Raw genomic sequence first — 19,712 nt, 5'->3', positions numbered from 1 at the left:
TCTGCTAGTGAACAATCCCAATTAGCACCCCTTCCGATTGATCAATGTACACAGGACATTTATTTGCGTATAAAACGCACTCATGTATTATATGCACCTCTAAGTATGGGCAATTAAATTCTGGAACATGTGTGTATATATGTCGTACATAAACATCTCAGGCTGTCAGCATAAACCACGAAATTTATCTTTCAACTGTTTTTTTTTCACCAAAAAAATATTCAAATAAGAGCCCCTTATTTCTAATTTTGAGAGTGCCCTAGGCGCTTATTATGTTGAATACTGTAGTTTCACTGATGAAACATGAATAATGCATAGCATTTTGTTGTTTTGTACAGTTGGTTTCATTATATGACATATGGTTTTGTTTCACATCAGGATTCAAGTGAGAGAGTGAGCTGGTTTAGCTGTTCTGAACAGTATTCCAATTACATCACGATGTGACCCGTGAAGATCCGGGGCAGAATCGGTCTTCAGCAACCCATGCTTGCTGTAAAAGGTGACTGTGCTTGATTGATGCATGACATCGATCCCAATTGCATGGATTGATGCTCATGGTGTCAATCACTGGATTGTCTGGCACAGACTTGATTATTTACAGACCACGGTCATATAGCTGGACTATTGCCGAGTGTAGCGTTAAACAACAAACATCACGATGTGGCATCTTTATGTGGGAGGAAAGCCCAAAGTGATGCAGGTCTCAGACATTTACTTCTTTGGTGAAACCCACAAGCACAGATATGGTGCTGGCAAATCTAGAAACATAATTTGGGCGAAACTGGAATAAAACACTTGATTGTAGGTTTCTGGACTGCCCAAGGGATGCAACTCTGCATAGCAAATTATGGTGCCTTAGACGACCATGCCTACCGGTACCCATCACAATTTGAAATTCCTTGTATTCGAGTGACAATGGCTTGGTTACAATCAGAAGTAGTAGTTTGGGCTAGTAGGCTTAAATGCTTTTGTCACAGACTGATCTCAAGACAAAATAACTGATTATGTTTTATTTATCATGATACATTGTTTTAAACATCTACCTCAAAAAGAACTATCTGTTTTGAACACGTAAAGTGAAAATGAACCTCAAAGGCCTTCTGAAGTCTGATGATATTTTCTTTTCTTAAACTCTTAAACTTAAATTCTCTCTATAAACTTGCATGTACTGCAGACAATGTTACACAAGTCATAAACAGGTGGTTTAACGTCGCGTCAAAGATTATTTCACTTATACTGAAACGTGCATGTACGTGTGTATGAGTTTGTGTGGCTGCTTGTACTAGTCCGGACTGATGCCGACTTGTAATGCTAGCTCACTGAGATACCATGCCACAGTTTAACATGAATACCCCACTCAGACACAGTATACTGACTCCGAGCTGACCCCTCCTTGTTTTAGCCCCTTAATGCCAAGCTCCAGTCAGGGTAACAACAAGTACCATCTTTTAACGTCTTTTGGTAAGACGAGGCCAGGAATCGAACCCCAGACGCTCTACCACTAGACCACGAAGGCGGTCCAGGTCATAAACAAGTGAGTGTGACCTGTATGGTTATTTCCACTCCCAATGGGAAATGTAAAGCATTTTGAAAGAGAAAACAAATTTTAGATGTGAGCCCAGTCCACAAAAACCCAACATGAAGTTACCCCATCTTGGATCCTCCAATTATTGTGTACACATTTTGATCGATAAATCTCATAGTTCATATCACCATGACAACTATCATTTTTTCAGTTATTGCAAAATTCATATGATCACAGCTATGTTGTGCTTGAGAAGTTAAGCTGAAATACCATACATAATTTCTATAGTTTCAAAATAGCAGGAAAAAGTCCAAGCCAACTTACATTTTAGAAATCATCCTTGCACAGCCAAACACAAAATCATACAAATACCAGCTTTGCCAGCTGTGCACGTTTCTGTTCCATCCGACTGAACCCTATTTCAAACATAAGGAGGACAGAAGACCTTGAACACTAACGATTCTTTTAAAACCCATTGAGGCAAGAACGAATGGAACGAATGCACTAATTCAGATGACAAGGTCTAAAGGATGACATAAATTTGTTCCCAAAAATTAACTTCCAACAGATTACATCATTAAATCTTCCAGAACTTATGTTACATAATACAATGTTATGTTGAATTATGTAATCTGAAAAAAAAGAAGCTACACGACCAGACAAAATAAAAATTTATCTTTCATTTGTAGTTCTGAATATTTATGAGCTTAACCACTGTAAGTCTCCCCGGCTGACAAATAACTACCAAATATAAGTCAAGTGCACAGAAAACTTGGTACAGGACATATTTCAAGCATACATTTTGATTCAGAACAATGTACTATTAATGAGTGTTAGCTGGGGCTTGCCTTAATCTAGCAATATCATGGCACGATATCGGTGCTATATGTAAAGCTGAAGGTTTGCACCAGACTTTCTTCCCACCAGGGCAACATACACCACTTTTCATAACCAGACAGTGTTACTACAATTTGCGTCATTCAGTATGGATTATTGACATGGTATTTCCGGTGTGACCTGCTCACGGTAATGTCTTTGTGTTTGTGAAAAAAACATCAAAACTCTTCTACCCTGTGTACTTGGCGACCCCCCCTTGTAACCCGACTAATTCTAAGTACAAAAAACCCACCTTATACACAGCAATATATGGTAGTCAGTAAGAAGATTTAGTAGTTTTCACCCAAAATAAAGAAATACTATGGCAACAGCCAGGGTTCATTTTCTAAGACAATCACTCAATATTTCCTGAATATTTGTTCCAAATTTGGTATTACACGATACAGACGAATGCATACAAATTACAACATCCTGAAAATGTCCTTGTGCTATTTGTCTCCAGCATATCACTGACAACTAGTTGGCTTCACTCTAGGGGGGGGTCGGGTAGCCTAGTGGTTAAAGTGTTCGCTCATCACGCCGAAGACCCGGGTTCAATTCCCGACATGAGTACGATGTGTGAAGCCCATTTCTGGTGTCCCCCCGCCGTGATATTGCTGGAATATTGCTAAAAGCGGCGTAAAACCATACTCATTCACTCATGGCGTCAAACCACTGTGGGTACTCCATGTGGATTCCGCATTAGAATAGATCCCCAGCAACCTATGCTGGTTGACCAAATGAATCGGGTGGTGTGACTTGGCTGATTATGTGTCTTTGTACTCTGATGACGGGGACTGTTGCTCACAAAATTTCTGGACTGTCTGCCGTCATATAACTGCAATATTGCTGAGTGTGGTGTTAAACAACAAACAGAGACACACAGACACGCAGCGACATACTGACCGAGAGACCCAGGCCACTATATGTTGTAAGCATGTGAAGGAAGTCTACACAAGAGACCACAAGGAACAACTTTAGATAGCCTGTAGCTAGCAACACTGCAACCAGCACTAATGATATTCATCATCTGTTGTTATATGCTGAAGGATGTTCGCTGCTCTGCACAAAAGTGTCTAGCCTTTATTTATTCAATTTTATTAAGTATAATCTATCTATTGTCCCCAATTCATTGCTTACACAAGTACGAGAGCATGCATGACGTACCCATGGGCATGTCTGCATGTTAGGTGAAATGAGATTTGGTGAGGTGAGGTTAGGTGAGGTGAGGTGAGGTGAGGTGAGGTGAAATGGGGTTTAACGTTGCGTCCAAGATTATTGCACTTACATAGCGATGTTCATGCACGTGTATGTGTGGCTGCTTGTACTAGTCCGGCCAATGCCGATTTTCTAGTGCTTGAGATACCATGCTGCAGTTTTAGATGAATACCCCACTCAGACACAGTATGCGGACTCTGAGCTGACCTGTCCTTCTTTTAGCCCCTTAATCCTGAGCCCCTGGTAACACGTACCATCTCTTAATGTCTTCTGGTATGACACAAACCCCGAACCTTCCGCTCTCCAGGCGGATGCTCTACCACTAGACAACAGAAACAGTCTGCATGTGAGCATGCACCATATATCCAGCGATAGAAACTAACTATTTTTGTCCACTAGTCCTTATGATGATAACATATAGCAAAACCCCCAAAATGGCAAATTTCTACTGGCCCTTATGATACCTTAACTAATGGGCCGTTTGGCAAGGACTATAGGACAAGAGCTAATTTCTAATGCTATGTACCCATGTGTACTCTGCATGTGTTTCAATACACTTATGCTTTCAATACGGGTCAACAGAAAGCATAATATAATGAAAACCTGTTACATCGTTTTCTTTTTGAAGATGAATAAACAAGAAACAATTATTTTCCAGGAATGACAATTTTCCCCTATACCATTCCCCTAAAAACAAACACCATTCCCACAGTTAAAAAAAAGAACAAAAAACATATGATCAAATATCAATAAAAAGAAAGCTACAGTAAACAATATTATAACAATATCAAAGATAGCCTAATATTTATTTTTCTGCAACAGTAAACAAATCCCATTTACTAAATCATCAAAATACCATCATCGTATAAACCAAGGACTTTAACCTAGCACAAGAGCTACAATCTGTAAGCCCTCTGTAGACAGGAGTTGGGCCATGACAATGGCAGGTGTGATAGAGGTATGTGGATGGGCAGGGCTATTGTGGACGAAGTGGACAGAGAAGGCCTCATGCATGGTCACTCAAGCAGTACTGACAGGAGGGGAGAGAGAGAGGGGGAGGAAGACAGAAGAGGGGAAATAGGTTCCACCTGAACACTTGTTCCAGTATACACACCTGCTCAGTGCAGGAAGTGACTTGATTTGTTTTCAGTGTCCCATCCCGGAAGTTTACTTAAAATAGGTCAAATTCAGGAGTTACCTTATCACACTTTTCTGACATGAAATGTAATTTTTAGAGTTTGTTTTGTGTGAATATTTCTTTTCTTAACCCTATCTAACATCAATATTTTCATAAATATCAACTACAAAGACAAATAGTCTAGAAAGTAGAAATGGTTTCTTGTACCAGATTTCTATTTGTTAAGGGCTTTCTTTTATTGCATTACACTGCCCTGTGTGAATATATAACTAAAGTAGAAAAATAAATACTGACATGGCTGTTAGCTAAGAATAGATTCATCCCAATATATTGCCAAACTCACAGCTGTATTTATATTGAGCTCTTCTTCACAGTCGTTCATCTGTCACCTTCTAGACAAGGAGCTAATTACCATATTCGACTTAATAAGCGCTCAGGGCGCTCTCAAAATTAGAAATAGGGGGCTCTTTAATGTAACTTTGGTAAAAAAAAAATAGAGCTGAAAGATCGTAAATTTCGTGGTTTATGCTCACAGCCTGAAACGTTTATACAACAGATATATATTTCCAGAATTTAATTGCCCATAAAAAAGGGTGAATATAACACACAAGTGAGCATTATAAAATAATAAATAAGTCTTGTGTACATCGATCGAGGGGTGCTTGATGGGATTGTCCACTAGCCAATCTATTAGCAAATATCGCTGTGGGCGGTTATTAGAGCGGGGCGCTTATTATATCGAATACGGTACTTTACAGAGCTTTACATCATCTGTGTTCAAACAGTACTAGGATGATGTAATCAACCTAACACTTAACATACTGTCACTTTCAGGTCATGCAGAATAAAACAAATTGAGTGCATAGATAAAGTTACTCTATAAGGATATGACGAGGGAACAAGTACACTATATCTCTGATATTTCACACCTACAATAACTGATCAACAGCCCAATCATATGACATTTTCTTTTAAATCCAGATTAACGGATTTAGTGAATAAGTCATTTAATGAATTGTTCCAAATTATGCTTTGAAACTAGCTTTGTTAAAAGTTAGAAATGTTTTGACACATAATGTCTACCATCTATCAGTGTATTCCTTGATGAGTGAAATACTGGAATACAGTATTTGACTACTGTTGGATTTGGAATATTTAATTTTTTAAATATTTTTTTAAAATCTTGAAATAAAAAAGAAACATGTGGGGGACTTGTGACGAAGTGGGCAGTGCCTGCGAACCACGATTATTTTTTTTAGCCTAATACAGCATTATTCCAGCTATGTGACAGCAGCCTGTAAATAATTGATTCATGACCAGACAAACCAGTGATTGATATAATGAGCAATTAACATATTGTCAGTGATACATCAAAGAACATGTCTGCATTTTTAACATACAAATTATGAGTAAATTCCCCCAAATTACCATGAACAATAAAAAGTTACCAAATCTTTTTTATCATCCCAAAACTGGCTCCCCAGATGTCGCTCGGGTGAATGATTTTGGATGATAGCAGTACCACAATAAAGAGCCTCAGATATTTGTAACTCTTATCACCTTAGCTTGATCATGTTGATTTATTTACCATATTCGATGTAATAAGCGCCCTGCTCTAATAAGCGCCCATGGCGATATTTGCTAAAATATTGGCTAGTGAACGATACCAGTTAGCACCCTCTCCAATTGATCAATGTACACAAGTCTCATTTATTCGCGTATAATATGCACTCGTTTAATATATGCACCCTTAATTGTGGGTAATTAAATTCTGGAAACATATCTATTGTGTATAATACGCACCCATTCTTTTTTTTAAATCATTTCAGGCTGTCAGCATAAACCACAAAATTTACAACCTTTCAACCTCGTTTTTAATTTTACCAAAAGTATATTCTAATAAGAGCCCCCTATTTCTAATTTTGAGAGCACCCTGGGCGCTTATTACGTCGAATACGGTATGTCAGAAGAGTCGGGAGATATTCTCCAGACTGTCATGTGAAAACTTCCTGAGTCAACTGATTCAGAGAAGTCACTCTATTTTTAGCATATCCTTGTTTGCCTTTTCCGGCAACTGCACCAGTTAAAATAACCATATGTGACACAGTAACAGCTGGTAACAGTGAGTTAGGGAGTCAGGAGGTGAATGAGTTAGGTTCAACACCACTTTCAAAAGTAATTCCAGTGGAGGACAGCCCAAGGTCATCATAGTAACAGATGGTAATAGATGTTTACCCCTTTGGTAAACCTCACGAGCACGGGCATGGTGCTGACACACCAAAGATCCAAATCGGGTGAATCATGGATTCAAACCCATGATCACAAGATCCTGGCAACCTCAAGGGACACAACTCTGCCAAGTGAATTGTAGCACCTTAGACAGCCGTGCCACCCATGCCCCAGGAGTGAACGTTTTTTATGCAATAATCATAAATATCAAAGCTACTAACTAGACTTTAACAAGGCTCTTCCAGGCACAATTTGTCTATGACGCCTATCATCATATTATCAATGAAATGCAGGTCTTTGTGGCCATTCATTATAAATCATAGTCACGTCGAACAAAAAGCAAGGAAATTAAAATGAGGCTCTTGGTGTTCTTTTTAAAACAATAATACCCCTATATTAAGGGTAACAAATTTAGGGGTCCAAAAATCAAATCCTGTAGGTTAATCAAGGACTCCAGTATCCGACTTAATTTGAAACACTGCACAGGGATATCAGGACACTCTTTCAAAACCTATATGATACCCCAGACCCTGTAAGTTCAAACTGATAGTGTCAAGAGCATGTTTGTAAACAGAGGAATATGCCCCATAAAAATGAGGTTTTTTATAATACCTGACAGTGACACTCCTTTAACATATGTCTAAAAAAAGATTAGTGGAGGAAGTAAACATCACAGATTGCTATCAAATTTACTTGAGTGAAGTTTAGGGGACTAACATAACTGTTATGGGAGACTCGGTGGCTGAGCACTTCCTGGTTGGTTGTGAAAGCAAAGGTTTTTGTGTAGACTCTGACTATCAAGGACACTAAAGCCATACGGACATCCTTCCAGAAAAATATTTCAACATTGTAAAGAGCATCTCAGGTTTCCAGCATCAAGGATACTCTTCCCCCTGAGAATAAGCTCTGATGGATTGCTTGTTACACTATACAGAGATATATACAGTGGTTAATAAAATAATGTTGTTTACAGTAAGATGGTACTGGGATTTCAGTTGTATTGACATGGCGGTGTATAATGCTATTGTTGGAATAACACAAAGTGTGTCACAGTGTAAGGTTTTGCAGCTCTTGGAACTATTCCAGCAACATTAAACAGGCCTACCAATGAAAACTAATAAGCTGGAACCAAAAACTGTCATGTGGAGTCGGCAACAGAAAAAGATAACATAACTAAAAACTAAGAAACAGCATCACAAATCTGAGAGCGTGTTGCCGAAAACATGGAAGTGGCAGCACAAAAACAAACAGACTGCAACATCCCAAACTAGGCATGCGCAGACCAAGAGGGAAGTTGCTTGCTAGTCACAAGGATCAACAAACAGCGAGTAAATTTACATCTTACGGTGCTAATGTAGAATATTCTAAATGCGTATTATTATGTTATCATTGTTTTCTGTTTCTCTGTACTCATTCCTTGTAGGGCTGGGACAAGTCAAAATTTACCCCCCCCCCCCCCCCCCCCCCCCCCATACCTACTATAGGTCTCAAGAGATAGGTCCAAATGTCCAGCTGGGAATAGTTTGACCGTAGCCCTGGCAAAATGTATTTAGATACACGTCATGCATAAACTGAAGTTGACTGAAGTTTTATCTTTATTCATACATATAAAGTCAGAAGGAATGTATGCATAGTCAAAAAGAAATGCAAACATTAGTCACTTATAGTGTAACCAAAGAGTTCTAGATGATTTTGTGTCATTAAACAATATATCTTGTGACTAACCACGGATCCGGGCAGTCCTGTGGGTACCCAGGTCCTATTCAGTACCCACCCAGCCGACCTGAGTACCCAAGTTGCCTGTCCCAGTCCTAATTTCCTGTGTACTGTAGACATATGATAGTTTTTTGTGCAGTCTGTCAGTTTTCATTGGTGGGTCTGTTATAGCATGGCACACTTGACATGGGTTTTACACCCTGTACTCATGTCGGTCTTTTACAGAATGGCACACTTGACATGGGTTTAACACCCTGTACTCATGTCGGTCTGTTACAGCATGGCACACTTGACATGGGTTTCACACCCTGTACTCATGTCAGGCTGTTACAGAATGGCACACTTGACATGGGTTTCACACCCTGTACTCATGTCAGGGTGTTACAGAATGGCACACTTGACATGGGTTTCACACCCTGTACTCATATCAGTCTGTTACAACATGGCACACTTGACATGGGTTTCACACCCTGTACTCATGTCGGGCTGTTACAGTATGGCACACTTGACATGGGTTTCACACCCTGTACTCATGTCGGTCTTTTACAGAATGGCACACTTGACATGGGTTTCACACCCTGTACTCATGTCAGTCTGTTACAACATGGCACACTTGACATGGGTTTCACACCCTGTACTCATGTCAGTCTGTTACAACATGGCACACTTGACATGGGTTTCACACCCTGTACTCATGTCGGGCTGTTACAGAATGGCACACTTGACATGGGTTTCACATAATGTATTCATGTCGGTCTTTGAGAGAATGGCACACTTGAGATGGGTTTCACACCCTGCACTCACGTTGGTAATTGAACCAGTGCCTTCATTGTGACAAGTAAATGCATTAACCATTAGTCAACCCCTTTGTAATTTACAGATGTTTCAGTCTCAATGCTGAATTCAACAGCAGGATTCCCTAAATCCTCGTCTACAAGTAGTTGCATTGGTTGATGCCACTTGCCACATCCAACTAGTCAACAGACCACTGTTTCATGACAAAAACATGTTGGAAGAGAAACAAAACTAGGTGAAATCCATGACCACACATGGTGATATCCATGAGCCCACACATGGTGAAATCCAAGAGTACACTCATTGTGTTGACAGACCACAGATCCAGATCAGGTCAAGCCCAACAACCAGCAGACCCTGGTGCAACCATGCACAGTGAACACTGGACCATGTTAGCCTGCAAATGGGATTCAAAGCTCAGATGGCTTAATAATATTGTATTCAATATATCATGTATATACATTCAATTTGATTGTCACTTGTATGTTCACGGACATTATAGTCATATTTCAGAGTTGAATGTATTTTATGTCTGGGAGCCTTACCATTTGACAGGTCATACCCCATTTGTCAGATACCCTAACATCACAAAAGCCATGGTTGAGTTCAACCACTATTCAATATTTGTGACCAAAGTGGTAAAATCGATCAGTCCTGAACATACCCCATTCCTGCTTGACAATGGTGTAAGGACATGTACCCAAGCGCTGCATCATAATAGAATAAAGAAGTTGCCATCCATAAAACACCTTGTCTTTACTCATACCCCATGTGTCTGACACATCATGGGAACATATCAAACAACTGCAGTATCTGAAATGGGGCGTGACCATGTGGAACAAACAGCTAATGATGTAAGCCGCCTGGGCATCAAGCTCTTTTCTACCATGACAGTCTAGAATCCGGCATTCTGACTTGTCAGCCAGTAGTATGTCAGATCATTGTTTTGTCACTTTCTCAAAACCAACTGGTAAGCAATGTAAACTACAGATTTAAATTTAAAATAAATCATTCAAACTACTTTCTTGAGGTTTGTAGATTACTATTATTATTATTGTTTGTTTTTTTATTATTACTATTTACAGATTAAAATTAAAAATGCAGCAAAGTGGGTTTGGGTGATCTGGCACAGTCAGGCTGGTTAGGCTCATCATCAGCTCATCTGCCCTCTCTACACGCAGCCTAGACAGCGAATGGAACTTCTCCCAGGAAACGCTGCCTAGTCAAACCCACCAAGAACGTTTCGGAGAATGCGAGGACTCCCCAACACTGCAGCCTTCTGCATTACCCAGATTGTCAGAAGGGCTGTATTCCTGCTAGCAAACCCGGGTATACTCTCCCAATGTCAGTCAACAGATTGGGAGGTACCAAACCTAAGGAACTTGGAAAAGTGGGAGTCGGACAACTTGGTACTTAGGATGCAAGCGTGACATTTCGAAAGCGAGGTCATTATTATTATTATTATTATTTATCAAATCTGAAAAGGGACAGGTAATAACCTGACCCGAAAACTATTTCAGCAAGCTTGATCTACCTCCTGTCCTGAGAATTTGTGCAAGATCATGTTATTGCTTGCAATCCCCTTAAAATAAGATCTTTTACTCTGATATGATACTTAGCTTTGTGACGATCTGGGGACATGTCCATAGAAGTCGTTTTAGGTGAACTTTGCAATGAACAAAGGCTTCTATATTAAGTCTTTGAAAGGCATTTAGAAGTGATACACATAAGGAAGAGAATTTATGGATGTCAACTTCTTTATTCTGAGGAACACAACGTTTCAGTGTGTATGCTTACTGCTTCATCTGGCTTCTATATTCTTGGTGTAAGTGAGCTAAGCATTCAGACAAGCATATCAAACTTCTGTATCTTAAAAACGAATATAATCAGGTAGTTCCAAATGCAAAACAAAAAAGCTGTGCTACTTTAGTGTTGTGGATATATTAGACATGCTATTGTTTCTGAGCACCATGGATCCTCTACACACAATGAGGTGTACAATCAAGGATATGTTTGTGTTCTATATAGGTTTTCTTTAGCTAAGACAGAAATTTTCAAATGGAGGTGGAAAAAAATCAGTCTAGAAACCTGCCATTTCTTTTTCTCAAGAGACCATGCTTCCTTCACTTTACATTGGGCCGTCAAAGACCTGACATATCTTATCAGGAGCAAAACATCAGGTTATAATGAGATTGTTATAGTTTAAGTAACTTAAGCAAACAGTGAAAGTTAGGGTTTGGGTATATTAATGTGAAAGTCTGCTGATTTAAGCCAACAGTCAGCAATCCCAGATTTCCACAATGCACCTACAAAAACAGTTGTGTCAACTTATGCCTACCGCTCAACATACAAGTGTTTGACATTAGGGGACCCCCGGGTTCTGAGGTCTTCTGGGGTATTTGAATCAAGGGACCCCTTACATTCCTAACATATGACATTAGGGTTATAACAAGGACCCCATGAGACATGACTTCCATGCTTAGTTACCAACACCGAGTACATGTGTTTTAATATGAAAACAGGGTTTCCGATTTTCACTGTACATGCACTTAGTCTGAAAATTCATTCTTATTACAAATATTAATACAACTACATCAATATCAAATACTTTTATAACTAATGTCAAAAACAGTTTTGTTCTTCCTAGGTTCAAATACCATGATCCTATCTACATTAATGACAATAATTAAAGAAATGTCTGCACACATAAAATCTTAATTTCAAAATTTCATTGCATATTGACACTCTCTTACTTATCTAGAACTCCTCAGCAGCGTTAGAAATTGGCACTAGTGCTGTAGTCCTTGCCAAGCTGCCCAGTAGTTAAGGCACCATGAGGACTAGTAGAAATTGGCCATTTTTAAGGGTTTTGCTATATATTATCATTTTAAGGACTAATGGACTAAAAATGTTAGTTTCTACTGCTGCAGCAAATGTCAGTGAAGCTTACTAAATTATAAGTTAAGAAAATTCAACTGCATGAACTGTATAGATTTTGTGGAGGTGACTTGTGTTTCACTAATAACAGGGCCAATATAGAAGGAGAGGCGTCAATGTTTAGTTTTACATACTTGCATTGAATGTAATGTTAAATACACTGAAAGAAAGAACTCTAAATTGAAGAAAATATGAACTTGAAATCAAATTTTGAACAAAAGAACCAAGGGCAACTTCTTTGGAATCCTTCATAAATGTTTCTGTGACCAGGATACAAAGCAGTCTGTGCCAAACACATCGCCCTCAGCATCATTTTTAGCTGACGTCAGTGCCATTAGACTTTGGCCTTGGACTAGTGACTAAATTTCCAGACTGTAAAGTCATGAGTTAGTGCTGACTGATAGATAGTGTGCGGTAAACCATAACCAATGCCGAACTGGAGGAGACGAGATTTTCAGTACCATGCCCTTAAATATCGCTGGATTTTCCTCTAGTCAGATACACATGGCGGCACAGAGATGAAGAACATGGTTGACTTACGAGGGCTGGTCAAAAAGTGACCCGACTAGTGAGTGAGTATGGTTTTATGCTGCTTTTAGCAATATTCCAGCAATTTCACGATGGGGGGACACCAGAAATGGGCTTCACACATTGTACCCCATCTTCCCGAGGCAAGAGAGTTAACTGACTATAAAAGTCCAGTTACCACCCTTGCCGAACTAGGCTGGTATAACGGAGTTACATTTTGGCTGGGCTAACGAGTCTATGCATAGTCCAATCAAAATCGCACACCGAAATTGAAATCCGGTTTGTAAAATGTTGTGCAGATTTCTGTCGATTGCAGGATTTGCAAAGCATGTGCACCGCCCACTCGTTGTCAACAGATATTTTCCAAGTCTTTTCATGTTTTTAATCAAGGTGCTCAATTGATTTGATGCACTTAGCTATGTAAGACCCGTTTTATCACAATATAGATCTTGATTATCAATCAGATCGTTTTGACTGGGCGCCACCATTTTGTTTGAAACAAATGCAAGTGATACGAGAGGTGGAATCTGATTGGTCCATAGGAGAGGCTTAGAAGGAACATAACTCGTAATAACCACTGGTGGCACTAGGGTAGAGCCCAGGAATTCCAGCCTAGTTCAGCTAGGGTGGAAACTGGACTTTTATAGTCAGTTAACTCCCTTGCCTCGGGAAGATGATTGTACCCATGTCAGACCCGGGTCTTCGGCGTGACGAGCGAACGCTTTAACCACTAGGCTACACAACCGCCCCTCTAAGCCTAACTAACTTTCAGCTATGGGAAATAACAAAGTGAACTAGTCAATGTAGTACATTGTTTGAGTTGTTCATCGAAAGTGTATTTGGTCTGTTGAGGCTGTTTGTACATCAGTGACAGCCAGTTGACCATGATAGGGGTCCAAAGGACACAGAATTGGAAAAGAATGAGTACCTAGCTGTCATCTAGGTTTTGACTTCAGAGAAAAGTATTCCCCCAAAAAATTTGTGACCGCATGTCACAAGTGTATGGGGATAATTACTATAGCTATTCCACTGTTAAACATTCGGCAGCTATGCTTAAGGCTGGGAGAACAAGCCTTGATGATGACCCTATGTCTGGACGTCCCTTAACTTCCATCAATGATGATTCAATCAAGGAGATAGAAAAACTTATGCAGTCAGATAGACGTATTACCATTGCAAGAAGACACAGGTATAAGCCATGGATCCATTGAACCTATTATTCATGAACATTTAGATGGATAAGATATCTGCTAGTTGGGTGCTAAAGTTCCTAAATTTTGATCTCAATGAAAAATTAACTGACACTGCCAGAGTAAATTAAGAGCTAATTGGGGAGGATTTAATCAAATTCAAAAAGAGATTAGTAATGGGTGATGAAACATAGGTCAACCACTATGATTCCGAGTCAAAACGTCAATCCATGGAATGGCACCATTTCACTTCTCAAACACCAAAGAAATTCAAGTCTCCAAGATCAGCGAAGAAAGTTATGGCCACTGTCTTCTGGGATTCAAAGGGTGTGATCCTTGATGATTACTAAGAAAGTCAAAAGACAATTATCGGTGCCTACTATGCTGATTTGCTTCATCGCCTGAGAGATTCTATCAAAAAAAAGCTTGCAAAGGCTGCTGTGTGACAATGTGGGTTCAAAGAATTTCATCACCCTCCTTACTCTTGAATTATTGTGATGAAATAAAGTTGAGATTTACCAAAACAGACTTGTCATTGTCTATCATGTCAATTGCCGAGGAGTGAGTGAGTGACAGTGAGTATGGTTTTACGCCGATTTTAGCAATATTCCAGCAATATCACGGCTGGGGACACCAGAAATCGGCTTCACACATTGTACCTATGTCGGGAATCGAACCCCTGTCTTCGCTTTAACCACTAGGCTACCCAACCGGCCCCAATTGCTGAGGATGGAAAGCAACTGTTTCTGTCATATCTTAAATGTCCACAAAGCAATCTATGAATAGATGTGCCGCCACCCACCAGTGGGGTAAAATATGTTGTTTTCTTTCGCACTTCTTTTAGTGTATTTGCTCAAAGTTACTTTTCCGATATATTTATCGATAATTGGCTGATATTCAATTAGCGATTATCAATCTCTATGATCTGGATCAATAGCAAGCAACTAGACTGGTGCTGGCGTGTTGTGAATTTGTTTGTTCGTCCTGCATATATCACTATAACATGTGAGAGACGTCAAAATTAGGGCTCAGTAAGTGAGCGAGTTGGGTTTAACGCCGCTTTTAACAGTATTCCAGTTATATCGCAGCGTGTCAGCTTAATGTGGGAGGAAAGTCCGAAGTGATGCAGGTCTCAGACGTTTACCACTTCGGTGAAACCCACGAGCACGGGTATGGTGCTGACAAACCTAGAAACATAATCGGGGCGAATCGGGATTCGAAACCCACAATCATAGGTTTCTGGCGTGCCCAAGGGACGCAACTCTGCACAGCGAATCACGGCGCCTTAGATGACTGGGCCACCTGTCCCCCAAATTAGGGCTGACAACTATTCACTGATACATACAATGACATCAATACTTAGTCATAGATGCTACTTGAATCTTCAGTTTGTGAGATTGTGAACAAGAACTGACAGAGTGACCTCAAGTAATGGTAGCAAAGGGCGTCTGTAAGCATGGCTGAACACAAGCATGTGGTGGAAACAGTGGAGGTGCCTGCTACATATAAGTCTTCAGTTGGGGCAAATTTGGGGATTGAAAACTTCTCAAACAGAAGAAAAGGTTGTATCGAGATTGTAACGAGCAGTTATGTCTTCACTACTAAAAATAGCTGCTACGAAGCTAGCTGTTCCTTTTGGACCTGCATAAATATTTTTTCGAGAAGTTTCCAGGCGATATAAATATGTGTTTCGTGATACGTATTGTATCATGACCTTGCTGTATCGTTTCACCCTTAACTAGTGGCACCATCTCAGATGCTACTCAGTTTTAGTCAGCTTAAGTCATTTCTTCTTACACTTTCAAACTGCCCTTCATTTTCAAAGACCAAAGCAGTGCCATGGGTCGGTCTTTCCCAATTTGTTTGGAACGATCTCGTGGTTAAGGTTTGAAGTCATGGTCGTGCTTAATAAAGGGAGATAACAGTCCAAACTAGAAATATTTTTTGGTCTGGGACTAGTTGGACCAGGAAAATTTAAATTTATTTAATAATAGATATAACCTAAAGAAATGCATGTATAAATTTATTTATTGCTGAAGGCTTGTTTCAAGGTTTACTGGTAATACCATGCAGTTTTATGAATGTTTTTAACTATCCTATGGTTAAGCACAAACAGCTAATAAAAGGTTAATTTAAGATAGTTAGTCAAAGATGATACATGCTGCTCCATCTACAGTCAAGTCTCGTTAATCCGATAATCGGCTTTATCCGACACTATTGATGGGAACCGATTAAATCAGTGCTATTTGGACCTGTTAATCTGACAGTTTCGCACTCTGACTCCGACACACCTAACTTGCAACGAATTGCTGGAACCACTCATTAATCAGTCTCGTTAATCAGACACATTGATCAGTTCACTCCGTAGTCATCTGCCCGTGAGTACACAGCCCTGTGTTTTGATGCGAGACGAGTCGGCGAGTAGCTGCAGAGATAAACTTGCTCAACAATAAACAATCACTGCTTTAATTAAACAAAACAGGATTAATCACATGCCTAGATTACCTCAATCTCAATAAATCAGATACCATTTCAGGTCACATCAGAACGACCTTTTGCGAACTTTGAACGACCAATGAAATTACTAACAGGAAGTCAACATTAGCCACTAAGAAAGCAGCTTTCTTAAGCATTGTGGCAGTAGTTTCAAATTGACGACTTTGGTTTCGGACTTTGCTTTAAAGATCCTTTTGAATCAGTCATACAGTACATAACAGTAGTACTGTGTTAAACTTTAGAGGTTGCATGATTAGAAAACAAATTCCGCTAACAATGTAACATAACAATATGAATATGTCCTTTTTTTAATTATGTGTTTGAATCGTTATCTATCGTGTAGTAATCCGACCTAATCATATGCAACCAACATCATGGGATTAACGGGACATGACTGTACTTTCATCATGCCTGGACCATGATAATAATCATATTCCTATTGTATTACGCCACACATTTCTTATCTTTTCGTTTCATGGGCCGTTGCCCCTACTGAAGAGCAGTCGGTCTAAGAAATAAATGAAACATGAAAATATGTATAACTTATATTATGTGTTCCGCTAGTAGTATAGACCCTCTTATACCGTACATAATATTATTATATTATATCACTATTAGTGATTCAAGAGGCCACCTACAGTTTGAATTACATGGCAGAATGAATGCTGGCTCATCAAACTTCTGATTTTCTTCTGTTTGTGTGCTGCCCAAAACATGTCAGATGTTGCATGACCTCACAACAGCAATACATGTTGCAATATGTGAGACTTGGCACTTTTGTGCATTATTCACTGCAGTAGACTTTATATATAGATGATACCTGCATTTGTTCAATAAACAAAGATGATTAAAAATATTCGGGTAATCAAGCTGAATAGGCTACATTGGGCAATAGAGCAGTGTTGTCATACAAGCATATGCAGCTTATTTGAGCTCTGCACAGTCACTGGGGTAATGTCACCTCCCCCATCCCCTTGATGTGCCAATACTAAATCTACAAACCCAATATAAACAAACATTTCAGATCTTTAAAATTTTGCACTGTCAGTATGCACAATAGGGATAACTTACCTCATTTCTTGGAACAGTAAAATACATGAGTTTTCTCTGCATACTTACCTGTGTGCATTTGATTGTAGGAGATGTTAGAATTTACAATTGCTTTATACCATAATTCAAAGTTGTTGCATTCTGTCAATCCTGAATAAAACATGAACTATGTAGAAATCTGAAAAAGAATGACAAAGGTCCTTGTCTGTGACTAAGGTGACCATTATCCATTGCTCCGAATCTGATATAGATGTCTCCCCATGATTGCCAAACATTAAATGTGCAAGGGAGCAAAAACGAAACTGTACTTGTGTATATTTTCATATTTGATTGTTCCTGCAGAATTTCCAGATTTGATGTAAAACTGCAACAGGACAAATCAAATCCAAACTACTGACAATGTGTAGTAAAATGTTTTTGACTCCAGTCTGATTGATAAATATTAATTCTGAGGTCAGCTATTCATGTATTAACTACAGATAAATGATTCTGTCACCATATTCATTGTGACAAGGTATTGTAAAAGATGTACAGATGATCCTAGGAATCAGCTGTAACGAAAAGCAGTAACAGATAATTACCCATATGCCGTTTCAAGGCTTGAGGTTTGATCACTTGGTTACATTTTTCACAGACAACCAAGTAAAATTCATCTTGGGAAGGACAAATACCAAAAAGGTATTTATCTGAAACAAACAAAATACATTGTGATTATTTTACATTGACATGAAACTTTTAAATAACAAATTACAGTAACGACTCAGAATAACCCAATGAGCAATGTTGATGATTTATATAGAATCAAGGTCATTATAACTATAAGCTAATTTGTGTTCTAAAACAGTATTTCAGAAAGAATGGATTGCATGCTTACAAAAATTATGAGAATTAGTAGGAAATGCTGTTGCTACTAAAGTAAAACATATTAAGGTAACAGGTATTAATGAACCCTTAAGTGTGACCATTTCATTGTGGCACAAAAACACCAGAAATAGATTGTTTTGCTCATCCATGGTACAGATGTTCTGTCATGTTTCAGTCCATATATGTATTATTTAGGATTAATTTTGGTTGAAACAGTACCAAGATGCGTAATACATAACTTCTGGGTGTGAAAACAATTACGTTTTACGATTATGATGCGTAAAAATGAATACACATGTATTTCCTGAAAATATCCTGGCCATGTGCACATGTTGTGTCTATCAATGTGAAATGTCAAACAACATTTCAGTCAACAAAAACACATAATAGTAACGCGGGCAAACGAAGTAAACAACATTCTTAGATTTATGGACTATTATTTCTTCAAGTTTAATCTCGGTGATGCAGATAAACGGATGTTACAAATCGCGTTATTCTCATTTTATTCATGAATGCACGCTGTCAAAATTGATGTCTCACTAATTTTTGAGAGCAAAGAAATCCGATCAAATAGTTAGAACCCATTGTATTTACCGTCTTTACGGAGTTTCATACTATCACTGTTGTCATCCTTATCTTCTGATTCCTTTGAACCGTCTGATTCTGCAAAAGAAACAAGACAATTTTCAACATGACACTTGTCGTGATCATCAATCTCACCTCGATGAAATCAACTGAACATCAGTTTTTCAAAGAGTGTCTACGCCGATCACAATCGATGAACATGCTTGATGCAAACATATATGATTGATATATGTCTAAACTTACCCTTTTCATCAGCTGTGGACCAACTGTCGGCCAATACTGACCATGGCTTGCCAGCAAACAGCGACGGACTTCTGTCCTGGGTCGCCATTTTAGTTTCTTGTTGCTTTCTGCCAAAGCGAAAAGAGCCGATTATGACGTCATAATCGGAGGGAATCGTGATGATCACTTCCGTTTCTATATACGACAAAGTTGTCTCATTGAACAATATCAGTTACATTGGAGGCACTGTTATGGTGCGACTGGTATATAGAGCCTCTAAAACGTCAAATCAAATAAATATAGCTTGTAAATTAACCATCTTCTTGGGGATATAGAAATTTAT

The 19,712-nt window shown here is 39.0% G+C and overlaps 1 protein-coding gene across 1 annotated transcript in view; it reads right to left on the bottom strand.

Annotated features, from left to right (window-relative positions):
• The window catches only part of LOC139445199 (ataxin-7-like protein 1), a 38,577-nt gene extending 19,099 nt beyond the window's left edge, over positions 1-19,478 (bottom strand). Inside the window, exons 1-3 of the mRNA XM_071226329.1 lie at positions 19,391-19,478; positions 19,157-19,225; positions 18,280-18,384 (exon numbers count right to left, since the gene is read on the bottom strand). Coding sequence (XP_071082430.1) covers positions 18,280-18,384; positions 19,157-19,225; positions 19,391-19,478 — 262 coding nt within the window. The remainder of the gene's footprint in view (positions 1-18,279; positions 18,385-19,156; positions 19,226-19,390) is intronic.
• Between the last annotated feature and the right edge of the window lie 234 nt (positions 19,479-19,712).

The sequence above is a fragment of the Haliotis cracherodii genome, unplaced genomic scaffold, assembly GCF_022045235.1.
Source record: "Haliotis cracherodii isolate W230 unplaced genomic scaffold, xgHalCrac1.p SCAF_6, whole genome shotgun sequence".
Lineage (NCBI taxonomy): Eukaryota > Metazoa > Mollusca > Gastropoda > Lepetellida > Haliotidae > Haliotis > Haliotis cracherodii.
The sequence above is the reverse complement of the archived record's forward strand: the minus strand, read 5'-3'. Positions and strand labels throughout refer to the sequence as shown.